The 25,396-nt window shown below is 45.6% G+C and overlaps 3 protein-coding genes across 6 annotated transcripts in view; 2 read left to right on the top strand and 1 right to left on the bottom strand.

Moving 5' to 3' along the window:
• anapc1 (anaphase promoting complex subunit 1) overlaps nt 1-977 on the top strand; it is a 35,109-nt gene extending 34,132 nt beyond the window's left edge. For both annotated transcript variants that reach the window (XM_030378619.1, XM_030378620.1), the window contains exons 52-53: nt 533-655; nt 789-977. In XM_030378619.1, the coding sequence (XP_030234479.1) occupies nt 533-655; nt 789-877 (212 nt within the window). In that variant the 3' untranslated portion in view covers nt 878-977. The remainder of the gene's footprint in view (nt 1-532; nt 656-788) is intronic.
• Nucleotides 978-1,259: 282 nt separating this feature from the next.
• On the bottom strand, nt 1,260-4,292 carry zgc:65997 (SDR family oxidoreductase). The gene is made up of 4 exons (XM_030378758.1): nt 3,925-4,292; nt 3,015-3,192; nt 2,155-2,252; nt 1,260-2,039 (listed from the first exon to the last, which is right to left on the bottom strand). The coding sequence occupies exons 1-4, from the start codon at nt 4,261-4,263 to the stop codon at nt 1,848-1,850; spliced, it is 807 nt and encodes a 268-aa protein (XP_030234618.1). The 5' UTR covers nt 4,264-4,292; the 3' UTR covers nt 1,260-1,847.
• A 94-nt stretch (nt 4,293-4,386) lies between these two features.
• On the top strand, nt 4,387-20,738 carry nphp1 (nephronophthisis 1). Of its 3 annotated transcripts, none has more exons than XM_030378701.1 (20): nt 4,387-4,735; nt 5,210-5,268; nt 5,438-5,498; nt 6,222-6,349; nt 7,116-7,290; nt 7,768-7,869; nt 8,137-8,195; nt 8,537-8,582; nt 8,796-8,871; nt 9,733-9,827; nt 11,347-11,475; nt 11,941-12,015; nt 13,921-14,031; nt 17,875-17,942; nt 18,226-18,296; nt 18,633-18,720; nt 18,992-19,101; nt 19,440-19,513; nt 19,749-19,793; nt 20,014-20,738. In XM_030378701.1, exons 1-20 carry the CDS (start codon nt 4,664-4,666, stop codon nt 20,275-20,277), a joined length of 1,908 nt encoding a protein of 635 aa, XP_030234561.1. In that variant the 5' UTR covers nt 4,387-4,663; the 3' UTR covers nt 20,278-20,738. The 3 variants fall into 3 exon arrangements, with proteins under 3 accessions (XP_030234561.1, XP_030234562.1, XP_030234563.1); XM_030378702.1 differs by having other exon boundaries at nt 7,122-7,290; XM_030378703.1 differs by lacking the exon at nt 19,440-19,513 and having other exon boundaries at nt 20,014-20,296.
• Nucleotides 20,739-25,396: the final 4,658 nt, after the last annotated feature.

Consider the following 25,396-nt stretch of genomic DNA (forward strand, 5'->3'; position numbering starts at 1 on the left):
CGGAGTCAAAGAACTCACAACAAAAAAGATGATGGCGGACTACAGGCTTGTAATCGTTCTGCAGCAGATCATGTCCCTTGTCGGGTTGCTAAGCCATTATTTATTGAGACTGTTGACTGACTGTTTGTTTGTGTTGTTAGTGGTTCGGGGGGCAGCCTTTATGCGCATGCTCGCCTCTTCTTATTTAATCTTCTTCTGGATTTCTGTAACAGAAGCAGCGCCCCTTATGGGCCTGGCATGTGTACTACAGCGTTTCTACAGATCTACCCGGTTTCGCTTGACTCCGTCTTTACGGAGATACTCCGAAACCGGATAGATCGAAACCGGAACGGTTTCGGCTTCGTGTGGACGGGGCCTTTGTGTCTGTATTGTGTGCAGACAACAGGTGTGTGTATTGTGTGCAGACAACAGGTGTGTGTATTGTGTGCAGACAACAGGTGTGTGTATTGTGTGCAGACAACAGGTGTGTGTATTGTGTGCAGACAACAGGTGTGTGTATTGTGTGTAGTTAACAGGTGTGTATTGTGTGTAGATAACAGGTGTGTGCTGGGGTCCTACCTGAGGAAGGGGGAGGTCTCAGCCACTCAGAACAGCATGCTGGCCTGTTACCTGGTCTACAGGGCATTACCCAGCATGCCCCTGGCCTCAGTAGAAGGTACACACACACACACACACACACACACACCAATAACAAAGTGTCTTCTGGAAACACATATCTCTACTATCATTACTTTAATTGTAATATGTGCGTCTCTCTCTCTGTCTCTCCCCCCCCCCCCCCCCATTAGAGCGAGCCCGTGTAGGTAACATGTTGATGTCGTTTGCCCCCCTTGGACTGCCCTTCAGGGAGCTGCTGAGATTGTCCCAGGTCTCATGAGCCCCCCCAGGCTCTGTCAGCCAACCCTCGTCATGGCAGCATGATCGTCCCGTGGTCTTTAAGTTGTTACTTTTTCTCTAATAAAATAAATCCTCAAAATGAAAGACTAGTCATTGAATATCGCTATTGTTTATAGTGATATTAACAATTGCTAATATAACCAATTATTGAGTATTATCATAGACATGAATATACACTAATTTATTATAAGCACTGATAATTTTGTGCACCAACATTATATTGAGGCTATACATGCGTACCTGTGTGTAATAAGTGACTAGAGGAGAACAAGTGAGTAAGAAGTGACTATAGAGGAATACTAGTGAGTAATAAGTGACCAGAGTACTAGTAAGTAATAAGGAACTAGAGTAGTACTAGTGAGTAAGAAGTGACTTCCAGCTAGGAGTTTATTAACAGATATGCATCTCATTACAGAGTGGTTGGAACAAAAAGTATAGATAGATACACACATATACATAGATATAATATATACACACATATACATATAAATATATATAGAGCAGAGGTTCTGTGTTGTTTGTTGCCGGTTCTAGCCGGCTGTAGGCGGTTCTTCCAGGGGATAGGGGCCCTGTCCCAGCTGTAGGTGGTTCTACCAGGGCATAGGGACCCTGTCCCAGCTGTAGGTGGTTCTACCAGGGCAGAGGGGCCCCGTCCCAGCTGAGGGTGGTTCTACCAGGGCATAGGGACCCTGTCCCAGCTGTAGGTGGTTCTACCAGGGCAGAGGGGCCCCGTACCAGCTGAAGGTGGTTCTACCAGGGGATAGGGGCCCCGTCCCAGCTGTAGGTGGTTCTACCAGGGGATAGGGGCCCCGTCCCAACTGTAGGTGGTTCTACCAGGGGATAGGGGCCCCGTCCAAGCTGTAGGTGGTTCTACCAGGGGATAGGGGCCCCGTCCCAGCTGAAGGTGGCTCTACCAGGGGATAGGGGCCCTGTCCCAGCTGTAGGTGGTTCTACCAGGGGATAGGGGCCCCGTCCCAGCTGTAGGCGCCCCCCGTGTGCTCCATGCTGAGGGTCTGGATGAGGGCCAGCAGCAGAGACACCGAGTGCTGCGGGCTGAAGAGCCGGTCGGCCGGGACCCCGCGGTGGTACGGGGCGGAGAGGTCGGTGGCCACGGTGCCCGGATGGAGGGACACACACACCACCTGCACGCACACACACAAAACTGTTATAATGTGACAGAGTGTCTCTCTAGTGCCTCAGAGTCTCAAAGGTCAGGAAGACCCTGAAAGAGGTAACGTGTGTGTGTGTGTGTGTCACCTTGTTGTTTGAACTCCTTCCCAGCTCAACTGACAGTGTTTTGGTCACCATGTTCAGAGCAGCTTTAGAGAGTCTGTAGCTGTACCAGCCCCCGAGAGCTGGAACACATTACCATCATTACATTATCATCATTATCTTTTAGAGCTGAAACACATTGTCGTCATCATTAAATTGTCATCATTATCTTTACATTATCACCCCACAGTTAATAACATGCAAATAAAAGTAGCATTAGGCCCTACCGTTGTCCCCGATGGAGCCAACCGGGTTAACATAACAGTTAATAACATAGTGTTTCCCCTACCATTGTTCAGGCCTGGCGGGCCGCCAGGCCAACGAGCGCCCCCGCCAGGCCAACAACTGGCCAAAAAAAAAAATAATAATTAAGAAGAGAAAAAAATAAAAAAAATAAAAAATAAATGCGGTGTCGCGCGTGCGCAGATGATGCCCCATCATAACGGACAATCTGACAGCATTAAGTTATATCATCATTAGCATGGCACCACCAAAAAAACGTAAAAGGGATGAAGGACAAAAAGGTATTTCAAGGTTCTTCCTAAACACGGTGCCAAACGAGAGTACAGGTGGGGAAGAAGGGCGAGTGACAGGTGTGGAGGAACACGTCAGAGGGGCAGAGGGAGGAGATCATTATCTCCTCCCAACACTTGTCAGTGTTGAATCATTATCAACTTGTGATGGCTAAGCAAGTGTTTTATATGGAAATAACCAACAAATACTCTAGCATCCCGTGAAAAATGTATAACAAATCACACTATCAGCTCTTACCACCGGGCCTAAAAAAAATTCTAGGGGAAACACTGACATATCAATAACAGTTAATAACTGGCGTGAGGCCCTACCGTTGTCCCCGATGGAGCCCACCCGGGCCGTCATGTTGACCAGGAGCCCCCTGTGCTGCTGGCTCCTCTCGGGGGGCTGGGCCCCGAAGGCCCCCCCCCCTTTCATCAGTAGGGGGCTGAAGTACTTGGCCATGAGGAGGGGCCCCACCGTGTTGGTGGAGACCGTCGCCATGACGCCCTGCAGACAAGGACACACTCCATAAGGACACACTCCACAAGGACAAAAACTCCACGAGGACACACACTCCTCGGGGACACACACTCCTCGAGGAAACACTCCTCGAGGAAACGCTCTAAGGGCCCAATCCCATTTCTACCCCTTCCCCTTCCCCCTTCAAAACAAGGGGGAGGGGGTAAGGGGTAGAAATGGGATTGGGCCTTAGTCTAAGGAAGGCAGACGACCTCACTCAGGACCAGCGGGTTGCTGCTCCAGAGAGGAGGAGGCGGAGGTTAAAGAGGACCTCGAGGCTCAGGACCGTTGGCTGCGTGTTTGACCCCCAGCTGGGGTCAACGGAACCAGTGGAGCCCCACAGCCAATCCGAACCCAGAGCTCCACAGCCAATCACAACCAAGAGCCCCGCAGCCCAAACCCAGAGCCCCACAGCCAATCAAGCTCACTGGTTGAAGAGAACCCCCATCCTCACAGACAAGAAGTCCCAGTCTGAAGAAGTGACTCCAGTGAGGAGGAACATCAAAACCACTGACGTCACCAGAATACAGGGTTTTCAATGGTGGAGTCAGTAGCTTGGGCAGGAAGGTTTAAATGAACGGTCAGCAATGATGGTGGTGATCTGTCGTCCTCGAACCAGAGGTTCAGCAGGTGATGTTAAGAAGCCACGCCCACTTCATTTCAGGTGATGTTGAGAAGCCACGCCCACCTCAGGTCAGTTCAGCGGGCATCGGGCATTACCTGTGCGGACACGTTCCGCAGGCTTGTCTCCCCTCGACCGGAAGGATGCAGCATCGCGGAGCAGTTGATCATCAGGTCCACACCGCCGAACAGCGCGGCCACGCGCTCCGCGGCGCCGCGCACGTCGTCCTCGCGGTCCACGTCCAGCTGGAGGAGGGACAGGGTCCCGGTCCCGGTCCCGGGGCCCCGGGCCGCCAGGGCCTGGAGTTCCTGGCAGGCGTCCGGGTGGCGACATGTTGCTATGACCACGGCGGGGGTTTTCCACTTCAGTAATTGTTTGCAAAATTCAAGTCCGAGACCTCGGCTCGCGCCTTGCACAACAACGACGGGCGCCGCCATGACAGCTGACTGTAGCTCCACCCACACACTCCATATTTATAGCAAGATCCACCCACAAGGGGCGTGGTTTAACAGACTGATGACGCGTATTTTTTTCGTGTTCAGTTAAACATTAGTACCTACTGTCTACCAGGGGGCAGTATATAACACTAGTAGTTCCTACTAAGTCCACCAGTGGGCAGTGCATACAGAGGGATCAGTAACTCCACCTTATTATTGCCGAATAAAAAGAAACAGAAGCGGTGCCTAGCGACCAGAGGACGCGTCTCACAGATGACCTCCTTTTATAAGTTAATGCTACAAATAATACTCATAGTTTGCTTCTGGCAGCTACCAGTACGCCTCACTGATGTGATCATCGTACTCCGTGGATTAAAACCTTCCGTAGTTTGACCGGAAAATGGCGCCAAAAAGAAAAGGTTTGGAGAGCCTCGCTCTCATCCGGAGAGAGGCTGACGTCATCACAACACAGGTACAGATATATACCAAATAGAAACAAGATAATATAGAATAGATAATACACAGACTATTATCATAATTATAGATAATAGAGAGACTATTATCATAACTATTAGTTTGCTATCGTATAAGCTATAGGATAGTTACACTACTACACTATTTACTATAACTTTACTAGTTTAAAACATTAAAGTTACACAATAGTTAAAAAACTTACATTTAAACAGTAGTTTAAAACAATTAAGGTAGACAGTCATAAAGTTGCTCAATAGTTCAACGGTAAAATGAGTACTTAATTTTCAGATAGCTAAGTGACCAGTTTGATACAGTTTGTTACTGTCATAGTGTTATAGAGTTTTATGTTATTTTTGTTATATGTATGACGTCTACTGCGTAGATGAATGATGCTTGCCAAGTCGTAAGAATTTTGCTGTGCTGAAGCAATTTGGTACATGCAACAATAAACACACTTTGACTTTGACAACAGGTGGACCTTCTGGCAAAGGACGTTCCTGGATGTGGGAATAGCCAGGATGTACGACTGAGGTAATTCAACTATAGATACAGCTATATATATTTATATAGAAGCATGTTTATTTATTTAGACATATGATATACAATTCAATCAATAATAATAATTCTCTATTCATTTCTATAAGTCTCTTTATGACTTAATTCAAGTCTCTTTATTCACTGAAAATGTATTTATTTCCAGATGTCAGAATCTGAGGAGTTTAGCGGAGAAAACCCTCTCTGCCCTCAACAACCTCAGCAAGGTGCCATCTCCACTGACCTCTGTCTCATGCACACTTAATACTGTCTATGTACCCTGTTTATACAGTCTATATACACTCTTAATACTGTCTATATACCCTGTTTATACAGTCTATATACACTCTTAATACTGTCTATATACCCTGTTTATACAGTCTATATACACTCTTAATACTGTCTATATACCCTGTTTATACAGTCTATATACACTCTTAATACTGTCTATACTGTCTTAATATAAACCCTGGATATACATCTCTATACGTCTATACCGTCTCCTCCTCTACACCTCTTCCCTCCTCTGCTCCTCTACTCCTCCTCTCTCCTCTGCTCCTCCTCTCTCCTCTCTCCTCTGCTCCTCTGCTCCTCCTCTCTCCTCCTCTCTCCTCTCTCCTCTTCCCTCCTCTGCTCCTCCTCTCTCCTCTCTCCTCTCTCCTCTCTCCTCTCTCCTCCTCTCTCCTCTGCTCCTCCTCTCTCCTCTGCTCCTCCTCTCTCCTCTCTCCTCTCTCCTCCTCTCTCCTCTGCTCCTCCTCTCTCCTCTGCTCCTCCTCTCTCCTCTTCCCTCCTCTGCTCCTCCTCTCTCCTCTCTCCTCTCTCCTCTCTCCTCTCTCCTCTCTCCTCTCCTCTCTCCTCTGCTCCTCCTCTCTCCTCTGCTCCTCCTCTCTCCTCTCTCCTCTGCTCCTCCTCTCTCCTCTCTCCTCTCTCCTCTGCTCCTCCTCTCCCAGGTGGAGGGGAGCGGTCCGGTGGAGGACTATGATCAGAGGAGAGAGGAGGAGTGCCTCCGTGTCCGGGGGCTGATGGAGCGTTTGGACGGCCTCGCGCTGCAGCTCTCCACCCCAGCGCCCGGCCAGGAGTAAGACCGCTGCTCCTCCCCGGGCTTCTGGGGCCAGCCTCTGGGGCCAGCCTCTGGGGCCAGCCTCTAGGGCCTCTGGGGCCAGCCTCTAGGGCCAGCCTCTAGGGCCAGCCTCTGGGGCCAGCCTCTAGGGCCTCTGGGGCCAGCCTCTAGGGCCTCTGGGGCCAGCCTCTAGGGCCTCTGGGGCCAGCCTCTAGGGCCAGCCTCTGGGGCCAGCCTCTGGGGCCAGCCTCTAGGGCCAGCCTCTGGGGCCAGCCTCTAGGGCCTCTGGGGCCAGCCTCTAGGGCCAGCCTCTAGGGCCTCTGGGGCCAGCCTCTGGGGCCAGCCTCTAGGGCCTCTGGGGCCAGCCTCTGGGGCCTCTGGGGCCAGCCTCTGGGGCCAGCCTCTAGGGCCAGCCTCTAGGGCCTCTGGGGCCAGCCTCTGGGGCCAGCCTCTGGGGCCAGCCTCTGGGGCCTCTGGGGCCAGCCTCTAGGGCCAGCCTCTGGGGCCAGCCTCTGGGGCCAGCCTCTGGGGCCAGCCTCTGGGGCCAGCCTCTGGGGACATGTCGATGATATGTTGGTGATAAGTCTGTTACATGTTGGTGGTATGTTGGTGAGGTTGTTGGTGACATGCTGGAGATGTTGTTGGGGACATGTTGGTGATAAGTCTGTTAAATGTTGGGGACATGTCGGTGAGGTTGTTGGTGACATGTTGGAGATGTTGTTGTCAGGTTAATAGTGCAGTAAAAAGCACTCAGTGAATTAAAACCGTTGCCTTGGATCCACAGCGACAGTCAGGAAGAAGACAGTGAAGAGGATGATGAAGAGGGTGATGAGGACGATGAAGACGACGATGAAGAGGATGACGAAGAGGATGATGCTTCTGTTGAATCCTCCGAGCCGAGAGCTTATAGCGTCCTGAGTGACATCAGAGGGGAGGAGCCAGGAGATCTTTCTGTCCAGGTACACAACACTGTCTGTCCAGGTACACAACCATATCTGTCCAGGTACACAACACTGTGTGTCCAGGTACACAACACTGTCTGTCCAGGTACACAACCATATCTGTCCAGGGACACAACACTATCTGTCCAGAGAGTTTTTGTGACAAATTTTCAGATTGTTATTTCATATCTGATGCACGACTTATGTAGGTTTAGAGTAGAATGTGGTGTTCTGAGTCGTTGAATCAGTAGAAGCTGAGCTCTCTTCGGCACCTGGCCATCACTGGAAGATATGTTTGTGTGTTTCACTTTTTACAACGTAATCATTTGTCAAAGCCCTTGAATATTAATCTTTTGGACACGGTTGTTCGGCTGCCCTGGCCGTACGTGACTCTCTACGTCTCTAGGGTTGGAGACTAACCCTCACCCTACAAGTTATGTAATATATAAGGACACCTCCTTAACGTATAACTCATGTAATACCGCTGTCCTCCAGAGGGGAGAGCTGCTGAGGGTCATCAGCACGGCCCCAGACGGGTGGTGGCTCGCAGAGGACAGCAAGGGCAACCGGGGACTCGTACCGAGGACCTACCTAAAGGTAGGCTCTTTCTATCTGAAGGTAAGCTCTATCTATCTGAAGGTAGGCTCTATCTATCTGAAGGTAGGCTCTATCTATCTTAAGGTAGGCTCTATCTATCTGAAGGTAGGCTATAGCACCAATGTTATAACCTGTATAATTGATATACCTTGGTATCTGTGCTTCCAGTCGGAGGTCTAACCTATATAATAACCTAGATAACCTATATATATGTGTATATATACATACGTATCTGTACATGGGTGTCTGAGCTGCTGTGTGTTCCAGTCGGTGGTCCCAGACGAGAACGAGAGTGAAGAAGGGAGTGATGAAGAACCCGGACCGAGGTAACCTTCTGATGGAGAGATCACCCTTATGGATTATAATATCGTGTATATAAATATATAGGTGATCATGTCCAGATAAAGGTGATTAATAAATGCTACACGTAAACCAATTTGATTTGTTCGCTATCTCGGGATATTGGGCAATATCCCGTGATTGAGATCTCAAACTCGAAAAATTGTCTCGGCCGTCTCTTCACACTAATAAAAACAAATAAACCGCTAATAAAAACCAATAAATCCCGGCAAAAAGTGTTATCTTGTTTATCTAAATAAAACAATTATTCACCTCAGCAGGGTGGACAATTATAATTACAGGTCATAATGTTACACTCTCTCTCTAGTGCCTCAGAGTCCCACAGGTCAAAGGTCAGGAAGACCCTCACAGAGGTAACACACACACACAGTCACACAAACAAAAAATATGCATGCACTGACAGACATACACACACAGTCACACAAACAAACAAAAAATATTTATACACTGACCGACACATACACACACATGCACGCACGCACAGACACACACAGACACATACACACACGTGCACACACAGACACACACAGACACACACACTGACTGTTTGTGTGTTTGTGTGTTAGGTGGATGTGTTATCGGCCATGGGAGCCATACCGCCGGGATTCACTCCCTCAACCCTGAACCGCCTGGCACTGGAAGGTCTCTGTCCCCCCAGTCTGTCAGTGGGCACACACAGAAGTACACACTCACATACACACACATATAGATATAGACACAGATATAGATACATGGATGTTTGAGTGTGTGTGTGTGTGGCTCTCTCACGTCTGTGAGTGTATAGACGTGTATATATATATGTGGTGGGCCGTTATCGGCGTTAACGGCTGCGTTAACACGAAACTTTTATCGCGCGCTAAAAAAAATATCGCCGTTAATCTATTTTCAAACACTTCCTTGTTCGGACCCATCACGTGACTGAACTAACCAATCAGAAGCTAGAATTTAGACTGAGGTAAACGTGAGGGAATCAGAGAGGCAGATTCAACAGAATATCCTGACTGTGTTAAATATGTATACATGTAAATATGTAATAATTGTGTAACATAAATATGTAAATGATTAACTGACTAAAAATTGTAAGTACATTTCTAGCAAATTAACTCCAATATAAATTATCTTAATTTATTCTACAACTTTCAAATATTTAACTTCTAAACCTTACATTATTATGGATTATTACACGGCTCTTCTCAATGCTGTAGACTGCTCCATTCACTTGCATGGGCCTTCCCAGCTGTCAATTATTTTTTTTATGCTCCGTTCACTTGCATGGGCACTTCACAACTTCCGGCGGTGAATTATATTTGATAAATCACCATTGCCCAGTATAATTGACCGCTGTCAAGGTAAACAAACAGATTTTTTGCCGTTTGCCATTTTAATCTAGATTAATTTAGATTCATTTTGGAATTAATCTAGATTAAAAAAAAATATTTATGCCCACCACTAATATATATATACAGACGTATATACTGTGTATATAATGTGTGTTGTTTGCAGGGGTCACCTATAGAGGGAGCCGTTTCATTCAGCCAGAGCTCAGCCAATCACAGCTCGCCTTCAAAGACATCTTCATGGAGCCGAACACAGGCGAGGTGAGAGAGATGATCTACTCTATATGTGTGTATATATATATATATATATATATATGTATATATATACAGTGTTTCCCACAGGATTTTCGGAGACTATGGTGGGGAACTCGCAATCATCTAGGCGGGTACCGGGGAATGCCTCCCCGGGAGAACATTTTGAATAGATTTCATTTAAATTCATCAATCTGGTAAATTCTGAGAACCAAAATATGACATATCAATTACTGACAAACTACTTATAAACTGCTGGTACTGATGTGAATGTTGATGACGCAATGTAAAGGGTCAGCTCAGGAGTTTTCAGAGAGCATTTAAAGGTCCCATGGCATGAAAATCTCACTTTATGAGGTTTTCTAACGTTAATAAGAGTTCCCCTAGCCTGTCTATGGTCCCCCAGTGGCTAAAACTTGTGTTTGGTGTAAAACGTTGCCTTTCAAAAAAAATGGAAGCTCAGGCACGCTGATTTTGAATGTGGCCCCATACGTCGTCATAAGGGACCAAGTTACCTCCCCTTTCTCTGCCTTGCCCGCCCAGAGTATTTGGCCCGCCAATGAGACAATGAGCTATGACTGTGCGAGCGCCACGTGTGTGTGTGTGTGTGTGTGTGTGTGTGTGATTACACACACTGTAACGCAAGTGTTGTACGCTTCTTTGTTATTTGGATAACCGTTCTGCTGTTGGTGTTATGGCGCATAACACGTCGGGTTCTCTGACGTCTCTGGTATTTCCACAAAGAGACTGTAGTGGGGTTATCTCAGCCATGGTTGAGAAGGAATTGGGGGAAAAAGGAGCTTTGGCTTTGACTCCCTGAAGTAGACTGAACCACGACATGGAGGAGAAAGGAATTGTCCGCGATAGTCTCCTGCCGGAGCCCCGCTGCCAGGACACCACCGCCGCGGGGCGGTGGTGTCTTGGCAGCGGGAAGTGGAAGAACCAGAGACGTCAGAGCACCTGACGCAGTCGCTTGAGATTCATAATATCGCCTGGAGGCGCACACAGCTTAGGGCCGTGATTATATATATTATATGATCTAGATATCTATTTATAATATGATATAATTGAGATATAGAGATCCTGTAATTCTTTGGTAGTGACTGTAATTCTGCACCACGGCTGAATTTCGGGAACGTCTTGAAATACTGTGCTAGGGGCCCACTAATATCTTTATTAAAGCATCCATAAAGTAGCATGCCATGGGCCAAAGATGAAAACAAAAATGAAAGGCTCAGTGCTGAGCCTTTATACTACTAGTTTATTATAATTGTTACTATTTTTTTTTTTTTATTAATATTATTAATAATACTATTCAATTAATAGATTTCCCCCCCCCCACACACACACTCTTACACACATAGCTGCCCTTTATACAGACTGCTGGGTTTCACCCAAAAACAAAATAACACAGATGTTGAGTTTGTCTCTTTTTGCTTTTATTTATTTTTTATTTGATATGATACTATTGCGGCCCAAATTAGACTACTGGGTGTGGGTAACACTGTGTGTATATATATCCCCCCAGGTGCGAGGCCGGCAGGTGGCGGTGTGTGTGTGTTTCTCTCTGGTCGGCTGCAGGCGGATCTCTCCGCCAGGAGTGGGCGTGGCCGTGCTCAGTCGCCACGTCCGCCTCTGTGCCTTCGACGGCTCCCAGGTACTCAACACAAACACACAACACTGCCCTACTACACCAACAACGTACTCACACACAAGACAAACACACAACAATGCCGGACTACACCCGCAACGCACTCACACACAACAAAAACATACAACACTCCCCTACTACACACACAACGCACTTACACACAACATAAACACACAACACTGACCTACTGCACCCACAACGCACTCACACACAACACACAACACTACCCTACTACACGCAAAACACTACACACACACAACACAACATTACACACAGAAACCAAAGACACACACACACACACACACACACACACACACACACACACACACAGACTCACTATATATAACAGTGTGATGTTGTATTGTGTTACAGTATGATGTTTAATGTGTTACAGTATGATGCTATGTATTACAGTATGATGTGATGTGTTACAGCCTGATGTAATGTGTTTAAGTATGATGTCATCCTCAGGTTCTGAGTAACATCCACACTGTGAGAGCGACCGTCAACCCCAAGAATCCCAAAACATGGACCTTCTCAGCCCGGGTTAGTGCCCACTGGTGGGTGGGTGTGTGTGTGTGTGTGTGTGTGTGTGTGTGTGTGTGTGTGTGTGTGTGTGTGTGTGTGTGTGTGTGTGTGTGTGTGTGTGTGTGTGTGTGTGTGTGTGTGTGTGTGTGTGTGTGTGTGTGTGTGTGTGTGTTTGTGTGTGTGTGTGTCATCCCTATGGCATTTACCACTTGTTTGACGTGATGATCTGCCAGACTTTGACCAACGGTTCAAGACTTAGCTTTAGTAGAGCCAATCGCTACATTTATGTGCTAAACCTTATTTATGTGCCCCACTGTTTCACCTGAACCCGTCTGCAGTGGCAGATGAGATTTTGAACGTACAAGCTGATATTGAGTCCAGGGCTCATAAACAATTTGGAAACTTACTCACAAAGGAAAAACGTCCAACCCTGAGGAAATGTGCTACCTCCTTGACTGCATTATTTGGCTCTACTTTCATGCCAGTCAGCTTTTTCTCACATGATTATTAGTAAGTCCAAATACCGATCCACCATCACTTATGGTCATTTGGTAGCCTGCTTGATAATAGCTTCCAGCAGCTACTGTCCGGACCGACTCGGTACAGTACACTCCATTCAGTGCAAGTCATCAGAGTATGTACTCAGTATATATAATTAAATGTATGTTTAGCATTATTTAATGTAGGTAGATCTTTTTGACCTGCTCTTTTTGAAAGTAGCTCACAGGCCGAGAAATTGTGGGCACCCCTAAGCTAGGGAACGCATTTGCCCTAGGAAAGGCCAGTTAACAGCATTTGTATTTTGTTTGCTGTTATATTAATGTTCATTTGTAGCACCTTTAAGGGTTTTGACTTGAATTGTAATGTGGGTTTAATTACCTAAGAAAACTATAAAACTATTGCAAGTATTTTGCAAGAGTACTGCTCTAACTAATTTGAGAAATTAATACCAAGTCACTTCACACATCTATTAGGTTTGCATTTAAGACTATGTTTATATCAATATTTTTGTTTTATTGTTCTATATTTGTATCACTATAGTGCTAACAAATTAATGTGACACTGACTCTTTGTCAGTGGAGTGCAATATTCGATGTCTTTTGACGTGAGTACATAGCAGAATTTGCCTTAGGCATGGTATTTAAACAGCATTTGCAAAGTAAACACACATGGATGGACACTGGCTTAAAGGTTGGGTATGGAATTCTCTTTTTTGGCCATTTTTGCAAAATTGCTTGAAATACTTATCTTAACCCACTTACAGCCACTGAGTTAGAAGTACTGATATGAAAATTAAACAAGTCCATCATCTGTGGAAAGGGCAGGGCTCGAAAAACTCCAGCCAATGATTTCCAGAACCACCGAGTGGCATTGGACAGTAAGTACGTCAATCAAACTGTCGTACTGCACTCCCCCTCCCCCGCTCCCCGCGCGTGACCCCTTCGTGCACGTACTCAAAGCTCGTGACCCAGAGCAAGCTACTGTTTGTTGTTATCCTGCGGTAGATACTGGAGCTAGCTAACTAGCTAATCCACATTTGGACCTAGCACTAGAAGACAACCCTAGACTCAAACCTAGCTAGCCTGGCTCTCTCTCGCGCATCTGTGTTCGCGCTCGTGCATGATTGCGCGTCCATGTACTTGGAATGGGTGGGGTCAGAGTCAGCGTTGAAGGAGAGGGGGTAGGACCAATTGAGTTGTGCATTTTCAAAACCTGCTGGCGTTTCGAAAATCCCATACCCAACCTTTAATACTGTTGGTTGAAAGGGCCCTCTAGGATTTTTTTGCCGAGGGCGCCAACAGACTCTCAAACCTCCACTGTGTGTGTGTGTGTGTGTGTGTGTGTGTGTGTGTGTGTGTGTGTGTGTGTGTGTGTGTGTGTGTGTGTGTGTGTGTGTGTGTGTGTGTGTGTGTGTGTGCGTAGGTTAGTGGGGACCTCCCCACCCTCCTGGACGGAGAGTGTTTCCTGCGCTGCTCGTCTGATTCTCCTGAGCTCGGCCTGCTGCTGGAGCTGGGAGTCACCTTCACACGCACAGTAACACACACACACACACACACACACGGCACACACACACACACACATGGCACACACACACCCGCACACACCGTAACACACACACACACGCACACACACATACTCCCATTTGCTACCTCCTTGGGACGCATTTAATGATAGTCACCTCTGGGTACACCCCTTTCTAAGCATGCTAGAAATGCGGGAGTTGAACAGTGTCATTACATAGGGGTCCAGTAGGGGGCCTATCGGTTGAAATGCAGAAAACACAGTTTACACACAGAGTTAGTCAGACACCTGTCATCAAGCCAGCTACTGGGGACAATGGTCAAGTGGTCAAAGTGGGGACTGCTGGCACCGCCCCTAATTACATATTCATAATTATGTCATCAAGATGCAATGTTCCATCTGGGGACCAACCTGAGTATGTATATTTTGAGGATTTTTCTGTGGTTATGAAGAGATGATTGAAGCTAGTGTATATTACAAAAATAGAACAAAAATGCCACAAAGCTGTTAGTAGGTGTCTTGTTTGTTGGTTTACTATTAACTGATATTATATTATCTGATATATATTAATATTTCATATTCCATATACTACTGTATATGTGACAAATACTCTCTTGAATGTTGAATCAAAACATTCATTGATTCATTAAGGTTTCCAACCACAATCGGAACAACTCTTTGAACTTTTTTTATATTTGGCCTGAGCCAACCAAGGCATGCAAGAGAGATAACTAACTCCTACATTCAGTATCTATCTATCTATCTATCTGTCTGTCTGTCTGTCTGTCTGTCTGTCTGTCTGTCTGTCTGTCTGTCTGTCTGTCTGTCTGTCTGTCTGTCTGTCTGTCTGTCTGTCTGCCTGTCTGTCTGTCTGTCTGTCTCCTAGCTAAGATTACAAGGGTTGAGCGTTTACAAAATGCCTTACAACTGGAAACTTTGTCAAACAACTTTATCTTTATAGAAAGACAGCTGAAAACATCAACAACAATTATTTAACATTTGCATTCATTCTGCACCTGAAAGTCAGCAGAAGTATGAACTTCCAATTTTGTCGGTCAATGCAGACAGGGATAGCCATTTCACAAATTTTCTTTGACCAGAAAAAGAGCTTATTAAAATCAACACTCTCAATTTTGGAAAAGAATAATTGAAATGACCAAAAATGCTACCCTGTCTCAAAGAGCTCACTGTAAGCCTACAGTGACCAAAACCTCTTTATCTTTCAGAAATATAAACTGAAATTCACACTGTCAAAAAAACAACAATCGTCTCATGACAGTACTTTCAGTTGATTCCCCCCTGAACGTACTGTCATGCTGGCTCTCTCTCTGAGAGCCAGCATTGATCGTGTTAAGGCATTCTACGTTACCCGGCGTCCTCCCCAATTTTATGCATTTCATCAGTGTTTTCTCGACCGCGCCGACCTCCTCCCTTGTCCAGGGTTTCCTCCTGCGATAGGCTGTTGAAGACAAAGGACATGAAAGTTACAATGTAATGTAATGTAATGTTTCATAGAGCAGGGCAATCATTTTGTTGAATATTCACATTTTCCTTAATACACAGGATATAGTGTTACAATCCCTTGTGCCATAGTCCAAGGTAAGAACACATTCAGAAGCCCCTGCCCAATTTAACCTAACGAGCAAGCTGGGGGCAGGCTTGCAAGCTACCAATCAAAGGTCAAACCCAAGACAAATGGCCCATCCAACAGCGGTACGCAGTATGCAGCATGTCATTGGGGTTATCAAGTGGGCACCCTCTTTCGCCAATGTTTCGTTAAATTAGGCACACGACACCTCATGAAGACATAACAGTGACACCAGCGTCCTGGAGTCACCCCCCTCCATGTTGCCACCACATTTCCAGATTTAATGCATCAAAGTACTCTTAACCGTCCTAGGCATGGTCCGCTCCGTTGATGAAGACTAAACCATGGTCCTAAAAGCTAACCTAACACCATTCCAATATCCTATGAATGATGCACCCCCGTTGCTGTGAGGCTGAAACAATGGCCTAACCGCAACACATTAGCCTACAAGCACACCAACACGCTAAGCAAAAACCAAACTAAACAGCTGCAATACCTCAGCCAGATGGCTTTACCTTAGCTTACGCACCACGAAGTATGTTTCCTCCTTAACCACAGCCATTCACTTGCTTGTTCTGCTCGTTGTGGTCAGAAAGTTTCTGTTGCAGAAGTCATATTTAATCACTTTCTCTGAGAAGTGAGGCAGATTCCCCATTCCTGCGTGCCTTCTGCTTTGTCGTTCCTGAATCAAAACATACCGGCAAAAATTAGAAAACTTGGTGCAACATGAACCTAAGACAGAAAATATCACACATTTGTTCATTTGATTACTCACGCTTGCTCGCTGCTGAGAGGTTGTTCTCTTCCGTTTCACTATCTGGGTCCCTATCCTCTTCAGGAACAGTTTCTAAAGACATAGTGAACAATGATTTAAGAATGCCATCCGACCATGTGTAAATGAAAATTAGGAAGAAAGTAAATTGATCATTATCATTACCATTTGGGTTGATCTCAATTTGGTCCAGATTTTGGCCTTTCAAATCCATTAATGACCCTGACTCCAGAGCCGTCAGGACCTTGCTTACCTTTGCCAACTGGAGCATACCCTTTGGTAGCCGATAAAATTTACGATGTACCGTGATGTCATGGCCCAAGAACCCTGCCAGCTGGTCCATTTCGGTTTCTTTCATATTCAAAATAGTCGACAGGGTGGTAACATGTTTTCGGACCTTGGTCGAAGAAATACCCTCTGGGTATTTCGTATTGCTCTCCTTTGCATACTTGTTTATGTATGTATGGCCTCTCAGAAATGTTTCCTGTCCAGGACAAGCGAAAAAATAAACATTGTTCTCGAATACACCACAATCTGCACAAGTTTTACTGAGCAATTCCATGGCATTTTGCATGGCAGGAATCAAAAGGATGGGCACATTCCTATCCCTTTTCCCACGGATTTCCGCTCTTAAAATGTTCGCAGAGCTTTTTCTCCAGATCAGACAGGGCTTCAGCCACATCTGAATGTAATGGATCATTTATGACATTGAATGCAGCCACTCCATTTTGGATACCCCTCCCTCCTACGGTTGAAAAGTATTATTTGGGCAAGCGTAACTCCAGCCCGGTCTCTCCAGTTCTTTGGGGTTTGTTCTTCTGTGAGCTGTTGACAAGCGTGCTTTTGTTTTGCATCCATGTAAACATGCATGTTTCTGACTTCTGCAGTAAAGGGCAAAACTTTGCTTAAGCCAAAGTCTTCAATGCAGAAGAGGAAATGGCCTCATTCCAAAGGGTTTTGAATACTTCCTGAAACTCTTGCGCATATTGAGCAACCTGTTTGTCCCAAGAGATAATTGCCTGGCATTGCACCATACCTGCAATACGCCGTAGACTGTGCCCTAACTTGGCGCATCTTCTGAATCAGGAAATAAATTATGGGATGGAGGGCTGTCTCGTGCTATGTGTGACTTCGACATGTGATGTTGGGGGGGGGGGTGGCGATCTGATGGTTTTTCTGGGGACATTGTAGAAATGCATTGGCCGCGAGTAGCTAAGCTCATCACGTTCGTCACGTTCACACGCACACACACCGTAACACACACACACACATGCACACACCGTAACACACACACACCGTAATATGCACAAACACACACCCATGCACACACACACATGTAATATATAGACACACCTAACACACACACAGTTAATCACACACACGTGAACCGTAAAACACACACATAATACATTTAGTAATTTAAATAAATGCATGCACATTAAAGCATATTTAGAGATATTTAAGTGTGTTTATTTCTATTCTGATGTCCATGCAGTCAACAGGAGAGAAAGGGGAGCTGAGCTGTGGATGGACCTACCTCAAGCTGTCAGACACTACTGCGAGGTACACACGCACACACACACACACTCACACACACACACACACACACACACACACACACACACACATACACTGGTAAAGTAACACACACGCACGCACACACACACACACACTGGTACAGTATCACACACACACAAACACACACACGCACACTGGTACAGTAACACACACACACACGCACACACAAACACTGGTACAGTAACACACCCGCTACTGGTGTTCTTTTAGTAAATTATTCCCTTAATTATCTGTGTGTATGTGTTTGTGCGCGTTTGTGTATGTGTAGGACCTATGAGCTGCCGGTGCACGGCGGAACGCCCTTTGAGTCCCAACTTCCTGTCCAGACAGGAAGCAAAAGTAAGAAAGCAGCTAAAGACAGACAAGCGAAAGCTAAGCTGACCTCCTCCCGCCTTAGCTGGAACCCTTAAATGTCTCCTCTCTCCTCTCCTCCTCTCTACTCTTCTCTCCTCCTCCTCTCCTCTGTTCTCCTCCTCTCCTCCTCTCTCCTCTCCTTCTCTCTCCTCTCCTCTGCTTTCCTCCTCCTCTCCTCCTCTCTCCTCCTCTCCTCTCCTCCTCTCCTCCTCTCTCCTCTCCTCTCCTCTCCTCCTCTCTCCTCTCCTCTCCTCTCCTCTCCTCTCCTCTCCTCCTCTCCTCCTCTCTCCTCTCCTCTCCTCTCCTCTCCTCCTCTCCTAGGTATGTTCCAGGTTCTTCAGAGCCGGTCGCAGCCCAAACTGACCCTTAAGCTGAAGTCAGTCAGCAGGCGAACCCGAGCCCAGCTCAGGTGTGTGTGCGTGTATGTTTTGTGTGTGTGTATGTGTGTGTGTGTTTGTGTGCGATTGCGTTTTGTGTGTACAAGGTTCAAGAAGTTGACCTTCAATAGTGGAGCTGGACTACAGATTGTACAAGCTGTCACATTATGTTAAACCTTACCTTGGTATGTGTGTGTGTGTGTGTGTGTGTGTGTGTGTGTGTGTGTGTGTGTGTGTGTGTGTGTGTGTGTGTGTGTGTGTGTGTGTGTGTGTGTGTGTGTGTGTGTGTGTGTGTGTGTGTAGTCTCCTTCCAGACTGTCTCCTCTACTGTTCCAACGTTCTCCACCTCCTGCTGATCTTCAGACAAATCCTCACTCAGACCCTGATGGGCAGACCCACGGCCCAGAGCAGAGGTACCTCTCTCTCTCTGTCTCTGTCTCACTCTCTGTCTCACTCTCACTCTCTGGCTCTCTGTCCCTCTCTCTCTCTCTCTCTCTCTCTCTCTCTCTCTCTCTCTCTCTCTCTCTCGCTCTCACTCTCACTCTCCCTCTCTGTCTCTGTCTCTCTCTCTCCCTCTCTCTCTCTCTCTCTGTCTCGCTCTCTCTTTATCTATCTGTCTCTGTCTCTCTCTCTCTGTCTCTGTTTCTTTCTCTGTCTCGCTCTCATTTCTCTCTCTCTCTGTCTCGATCTCCCTCTGATCTGTAGACCTGATGTCATCTTGTCTTAACGAGCTACTCTCCCCTATTGGTAGATCTGATGTGTCATCCTGTCTTAACGTGCTTCCCTCTCCTATTGGACGAGACCGATCTTTTGGACGCTTTCAAAGTCAGCTGAACAACTTTATTTCTATATTATGGTTATTAATTTTAAAGTTATTAATATTTATAATAATATATGTTAAGTTATTTATATATATAAATATATATGTTTACACTCATAGCAGAATAATGGTATCATGTCATGAATATTATATTTATAATTTCATAATTAATAAACTATTGCAATATTAGTATTATGGATGGTATACTATTATTGATATTGATATTCTATCTTATTTCAGAGTGCATGGCACCATGCTGAGCAGGCCATGAGCCGCGCACTCAAGGTAGGACCAGTGTGTGTTTGTGTGTGTGTGTGTTAATGTGTATGTAATGTGTGTGTGTGTGTGTGCGTGTTAATGTGTGTGTGTGTGTGTGTGTGTTAATGTGTGTGTGTGTGTGTGTGTGTGTGTGTGTGTGTGTGTGTGTGTGTGTGTGTGTGTGTGTGTGTGTGTGTGTGTGTGTGTGTGTGTGTGTGTGTGTGTGTGTGTGTGATTGTGTGTGCAGAGGGACCTTGTGTTCCTCAGGGCAGAGTTCACCAGTGTGTTCCTGGCCACCGTCCACCCCCTCCTCCACTCCACCACGTTGCCATGCCAACGCTGGGCGGACCTCCCCCTGGAGGAGCAGAGGGTCCGCCTCATCTCATTGGCCCTGGACCGCTTCAGGACCGGCAGCCAATCAGAAGGCCCCGTGGCTGAACAGGAAGCCTTCGATGTGACAGAGCTCAGCTTTGACCCGCTTGGCAAAGTTCCCCACAACACCACCCCCTGATTCATGTGTTCACCACAACAACAGCCCCTAATTCATGTGTTCACCACACCACCGACCCCTGATTTGTATGATCACCACAACACCACCCCCTGGTGGAGGGTTCATGTGATCATCAAATCACCCCCTGATGGAGGTTTCATGTGTTCATAAGCAGAAGGAGAGAGTTTACGTTCAATCTTCGGTGAAAATACAAACAACAAAGCCGTTGGATTTCCTGTATCTTGACAACACGTGAACACATGAAGCACACATGAACACATGAACACGCGAACACATGAAGCGCACCTGGCTGGAGATATGAGCTCCTCCCTCCACAAGGGTCTTGTCCGAGCTTAAATACGCCCCCTGATTGGATAAGATTGTTTGTTGTTCTTCGGTATCCTGTATATTTCTGTGCATGTATGAACCTCGAGATGATGACTCCTGTCCATGTCTGTCTGGACAATAAAACCTTAAAAAGATGTCTTGTTTTTTATTGGTCGTCATGAAAAAAAACATAAGGGGTAACACTGTCGTTTTTTTATTGGTCGTCATGAAAAAAAACATAAGGGGTAACACTGTTGTTTTTTATCGGCCGTCATGAAAAAAACATAAGGGGTAACACTGTCGTTTTTTTATCGGTCGTCATGAAAAAAAACATAAGGGGTAACACTGTAGTTTTTTATTTGTCGTCATGTAGAAAAACACAAGGGATAACACTGTTGTTTTTTATCGGTCGTCATGAAAAAAACCATAAGGGGTAACACTGTTGTTTTTTATCGGTCGTCATGAAAAAAACATAAGGGGTAACACTTGTTTTTTATTGGTCATCATGGGAAAAAAACATAAGGGGTAACACTGTTGTTTTTTATTGGTCGTCATGAAAAAAAACACAAGGGGTAACACTGTTGTTTTTTATCGGTCGTCATGAAAAAAACATAAGGGGTAACACTGTCGTTTTTACCAAATGAAACGTGAAGGGTAACACTGTCGTTTTTTATTGGTCATCATGGGAAAAAAACATAAGGGGTAACACTGTTGTTTTTTATCGGTCGTCATGAAAAAAAACATAAGGGGTAACACTGTTGTTTTTTATCGGTCGTCATGAAAAAAACATAAGGGGTAACACTGTTGTTTTTTATTGGTCATCATGGGAAAAAAACATAAGGGGTAACACTGTCGTTTTTATCGGTCGTCAGGAAAAAAAACATAAGGGGTAACACTGTTGTTTTTTATTGGTCGTCATGAAAAAAACATAAGGGGTAACACTGTTGTTTTTTATTGGTCATCATGGGAAAAAAACATAAGGGGTAACACTGTTGTTTTTTATTGGTCGTCATGAAAAAAAACACAAGGGGTAACACAGTTGTTTTTTATCGGTCGTCATGAAAAAAACATAAGGGGTAACACTGTCGTTTTTACCAAATGAAACGTGAAGGGTAACACTGTTGTTTTTTATTGGTCATCATGGGAAAAAAACATAAGGGGTAACACTCGTTTTTTTATCGGTCGTCATGAAAAAAAACATAAGGGGTTACACTGTTGTTTTTTATTGGTCGTCATGTAAAAAAACACGAGGGGTAACACTGTTGTTTTTTTTGGTCGTCATGAAAAAAAAACATAAGGGGTAACACTTTTGTTTATTATTTGTCGTCATGAAAAAAAACATAAGGGGTAACATTGTTTTTTTTTATTGTTTGTCATGAAAAAAAACATAAGGGGTAACCATGTTGTTTTTTATTGGTCGTCATGAAAAAAAACATAAGGGTTAACATTGTTTTTTTTTATTGTTTGTCATGAAAAAAAACATAAGGGGTAACCATGTTGTTTTTTATTGGTCTTCATGAAAAAAAACATAAAGGGGGTAACACTGTTGTTTTTTTTGGTCGTCATGAAAAAAACATAAAGGGGGTAACACTGTTTTTTTTTGGTCGTCATGAAAAAAAACATAACGGGTAACTGTTGTTTATTATTTGTCGTCATGAAAAAAAACATAAAGGGTGTAACACTTGTTTTTTTTGGTCGTCATGAAAAAAAACATAAGGGGTAACCCTGTTCCTTTTTTTATTGGTCGTCATGAAAAATATCATAAGGGGTAACTGTCGTTTTTTATCTGTGGTCATGAAAAACACATAAGGGGTAACACTGTTGAAAAGTATCGAATAAAACATAGGGGGTAACACCAGGGACGCGGGAAGTCAGTCCAAGGGGGGGGGGGATGCTGAGAGAGAGTCTATATAATGACGTCATAATAAATGCTGCGCAACATTCAGGGCTCCGCTCTGATAAACACTCTACTGGCGTGTAAAAAGAGTTCTGCCAACTAGCCACTGTATTCACACACGTCAGAAAGTAAACAATGTGGAAATTAGAGTCAACTCGGCTGATACTGTGCTGAATTTCACACACTAACAACATGCCGACAAGCTGTTGCGGTCCGGGATTATACACAGCGTTATAACAAGGATTTAGGAGGTTATTTCTAAAGGTTTAAAAGGAGAGTGACAATAAAAGAAAGCCTTTATTTTCATCCAGAGTTACGAGTTGTCTGATATGAGGAAAGTGACGGTTTCTCCGTCAAGTGAACCGTCCGTCTTTGCTTTTTTTTTGCCAACCAGTTTACGTGCAGGATTCCAGAATCATAGCGATAACATTCAACGTGTCTATTAATATGGCAGCAACATTTTACACCAGTTTTAGAATGTTCACTACAACAGATGTTGAACACCAACATGCTTATGTAAAATCAGCATAGTACGATATTCAGCTATCGACAGTTCTGCGTTGTGCGTCATAGCCTACGTCAGCCTACTCAGACAATGTTCTAAATAAAATGAAATGATAATATGATAAATATCATAAAAAGGGTGGATGTCAATAATTAAATGAAAAAACATTTTGTGTGAAAAAATTCTATAAAAAAAAAAAAAGTATTGATTTGTTCATAAAACCCTCTCACTTGCCGTTACAGCCAGAGGCCGCCAGGGGGGGGGTGCTGCAGTACCCTAAGCACCCCCAATTCCCGCGTCCCTGGGGCCTACCGCGTCCTGCTGTCACTATATCTAATTATTCATGTATCTATAGTTTGATGTAGTTATTATTATTAGCCTAGGTTGTGTGTGCTCACTTGTAGTTGTCACTTTATTTTAGCTTTCTTTTATTTGGCTCCGCTTATAGTGCCCTATTCCCCTTGACGCATTTTTCCAGTTTATACTTTTCTAATGAATATACCTGTATTTTACTGATGTGTTGCGGTTCCCCTACTTCCCCTTCCCCTCTTGGAGCCTTACGATGGGGAGACGACACCTACAGAGAACAAGAGGGGAGGCAAGGAGAACAACCACACACGTAACAAACTCTATCACACTGTTAACTTCCTCTATTATAACTATCTCTCTCACACTTTTAACTACATGTTATATAACTCTATCATACTGTTAACTACATGTTATATAACGCTATCACACTGTTAGCTTCATCTTATATAACTCTCTCTATCAAACTTTTAAGTACATGTTACATAACTCTATCACACTGTTAACCAAATGTTCTATAACTCTCTATCACACTGTTAACGGCATGTTATATAATTCTAATACACTGTTAACTACATGTTATATAACTATCACATTGTTAACCAGATGTTATATGACTCTATCACACTGTTACAATTATTTTACCTAACTGAATGAATCCCACTCATTCCTTCTATTGGTTCATCCGTCAGGTAAAACCCAACCTACTTCCTGGGAACGGCCGCATTCCACAAAGAAAGTCATCGGCTATCCCTGCTCTCTCTTTGTTTGCCAGAACCAGACTATTGACACACCCCAAAGCCCTCAATCCCAACCAGAGCTGGAGCTGTCCCTCACCCTCACCCTAACCCTCAGCCCTCTATCTCTAACCCTCACCTAACCCTCACCCCCCTATCTCTAACCCTCACCCTCACCCCCCTATCTCTAACCCTCACCTAACCCTCACCCCTCTATCTCTAACCCTCACCCCTCTATCTCTAACCCTCACCCCTCTATCTTTAATCCTACCTCTAACCTTCACCCTAACCATCTATCTCTAACTCTAACCCTAACTCTCTATCTCTAAGACCAACCCTCGGACCCTAACCCTAGCCCCTCTCTCTAACCCTAACCCTCTATCTCTTACCCTCTGACCCTAACCCTCTATCTCTTACCCTCTAACCCTAACCCTCTATCTCTTACCCTCTGACCCTAACCCTCTATCTCTAAGACCAACCCTCGGACCCTAACCCTAGCCCCTCTCTCTAACCCTAACCCTCTATCTCTTACCCTCTGACCCTAACCCTCTATCTCTACCTCTAAACCTAGCTCTCCCCCAAACCCTAACCCAGTCAGAAAGGACAGAACTGGGAGTTCACCGCTTGCTTTAACTGGGAGGACACAGCTGAAATGAGAGCTGGACTGGCGCGTGGGAGACTGGATCTAGAGGTGATGTTTAGAAGCTTTGTTACCTGTAAACAAACCTTAACCGTTGCTAAGCAACCAGGAGACTGTGATTGACAGGACACTTCCATCCAGTATCTCAGTTGGTTGAATCGTATCATCATGGTGAGAGTATCAGCCCTGTGTGGTTTACCGCTCAGTTGCCACGACGATACCACGTCAGGACCATTGCTCCACCCTGGGCTCACAGCGTCCTGCTCCACCCACTGGGCCTACAGCGTCCTGCTCCACCCAGACCTCCAGCCGGACCTCCACCCACTGCGCCTACAGCGTCCTGCGCCACTCAGACCTCTACCCAGACCTCCACCCACTGCGCCTACAGCGTCCTGCGCCACCCAGACCTCCACCCACTGCGCCTACAGCGTCCTGCGCCACTCAGACCTCCACCCAGACCTCCACCCACTGTGCCTACAGCGTCCTGCGCCACTCAGACCTCCACCCAGACCTCCACCCACTGCGCCTACAGCGTCCTGCGCCACCCAGACCTCCACCCAGACCTCCACCCACTGGGCCTACAGCGTCCTGCGCCACTCAGACCTCAACCCAGACCTCCACCCACTGCGCCTACAGCGTCCTGCGCCACCCAGACCTCCAACCACTGGGCCTACAGCGTCCTGCTCCACCCAGACCTCCACCCACTGGGCCTACAGCGTCCTGCTCCA

This window comes from Gadus morhua, chromosome 15 (assembly GCF_902167405.1).
Source record: "Gadus morhua chromosome 15, gadMor3.0, whole genome shotgun sequence".
Taxonomy (NCBI): Eukaryota; Metazoa; Chordata; class Actinopteri; order Gadiformes; family Gadidae; genus Gadus; species Gadus morhua.

Coding starts and splice junctions, on each gene's coding strand:
- nphp1 (XM_030378701.1), top strand. CDS start 4,664: ATGGCGCCAAAAAGAAAAGGTTTGGAGAGCCTCGCTCTCATCCGGAGA. Junction 4,736..5,209: donor CTGACGTCATCACAACACAG/GTACAGATATAT, acceptor CTTTGACAACAG/GTGGACCTTCTGGCAAAGGA. Junction 18,721..18,991: donor CGAACCCGAGCCCAGCTCAG/GTGTGTGTGCGT, acceptor GTGTGTGTGTAG/TCTCCTTCCAGACTGTCTCC.
- zgc:65997 (XM_030378758.1), bottom strand. CDS start 4,263: ATGGCGGCGCCCGTCGTTGTTGTGCAAGGCGCGAGCCGAGGTCTCGGA. Junction 2,253..3,014: donor GGGCTCCATCGGGGACAACG/GTAGGGCCTCAC, acceptor AATGTGTTCCAG/CTCTCGGGGGCTGGTACAGC. Junction 2,040..2,154: donor GAAGGAGTTCAAACAACAAG/GTGACACACACA, acceptor GTGTGCGTGCAG/GTGGTGTGTGTGTCCCTCCA.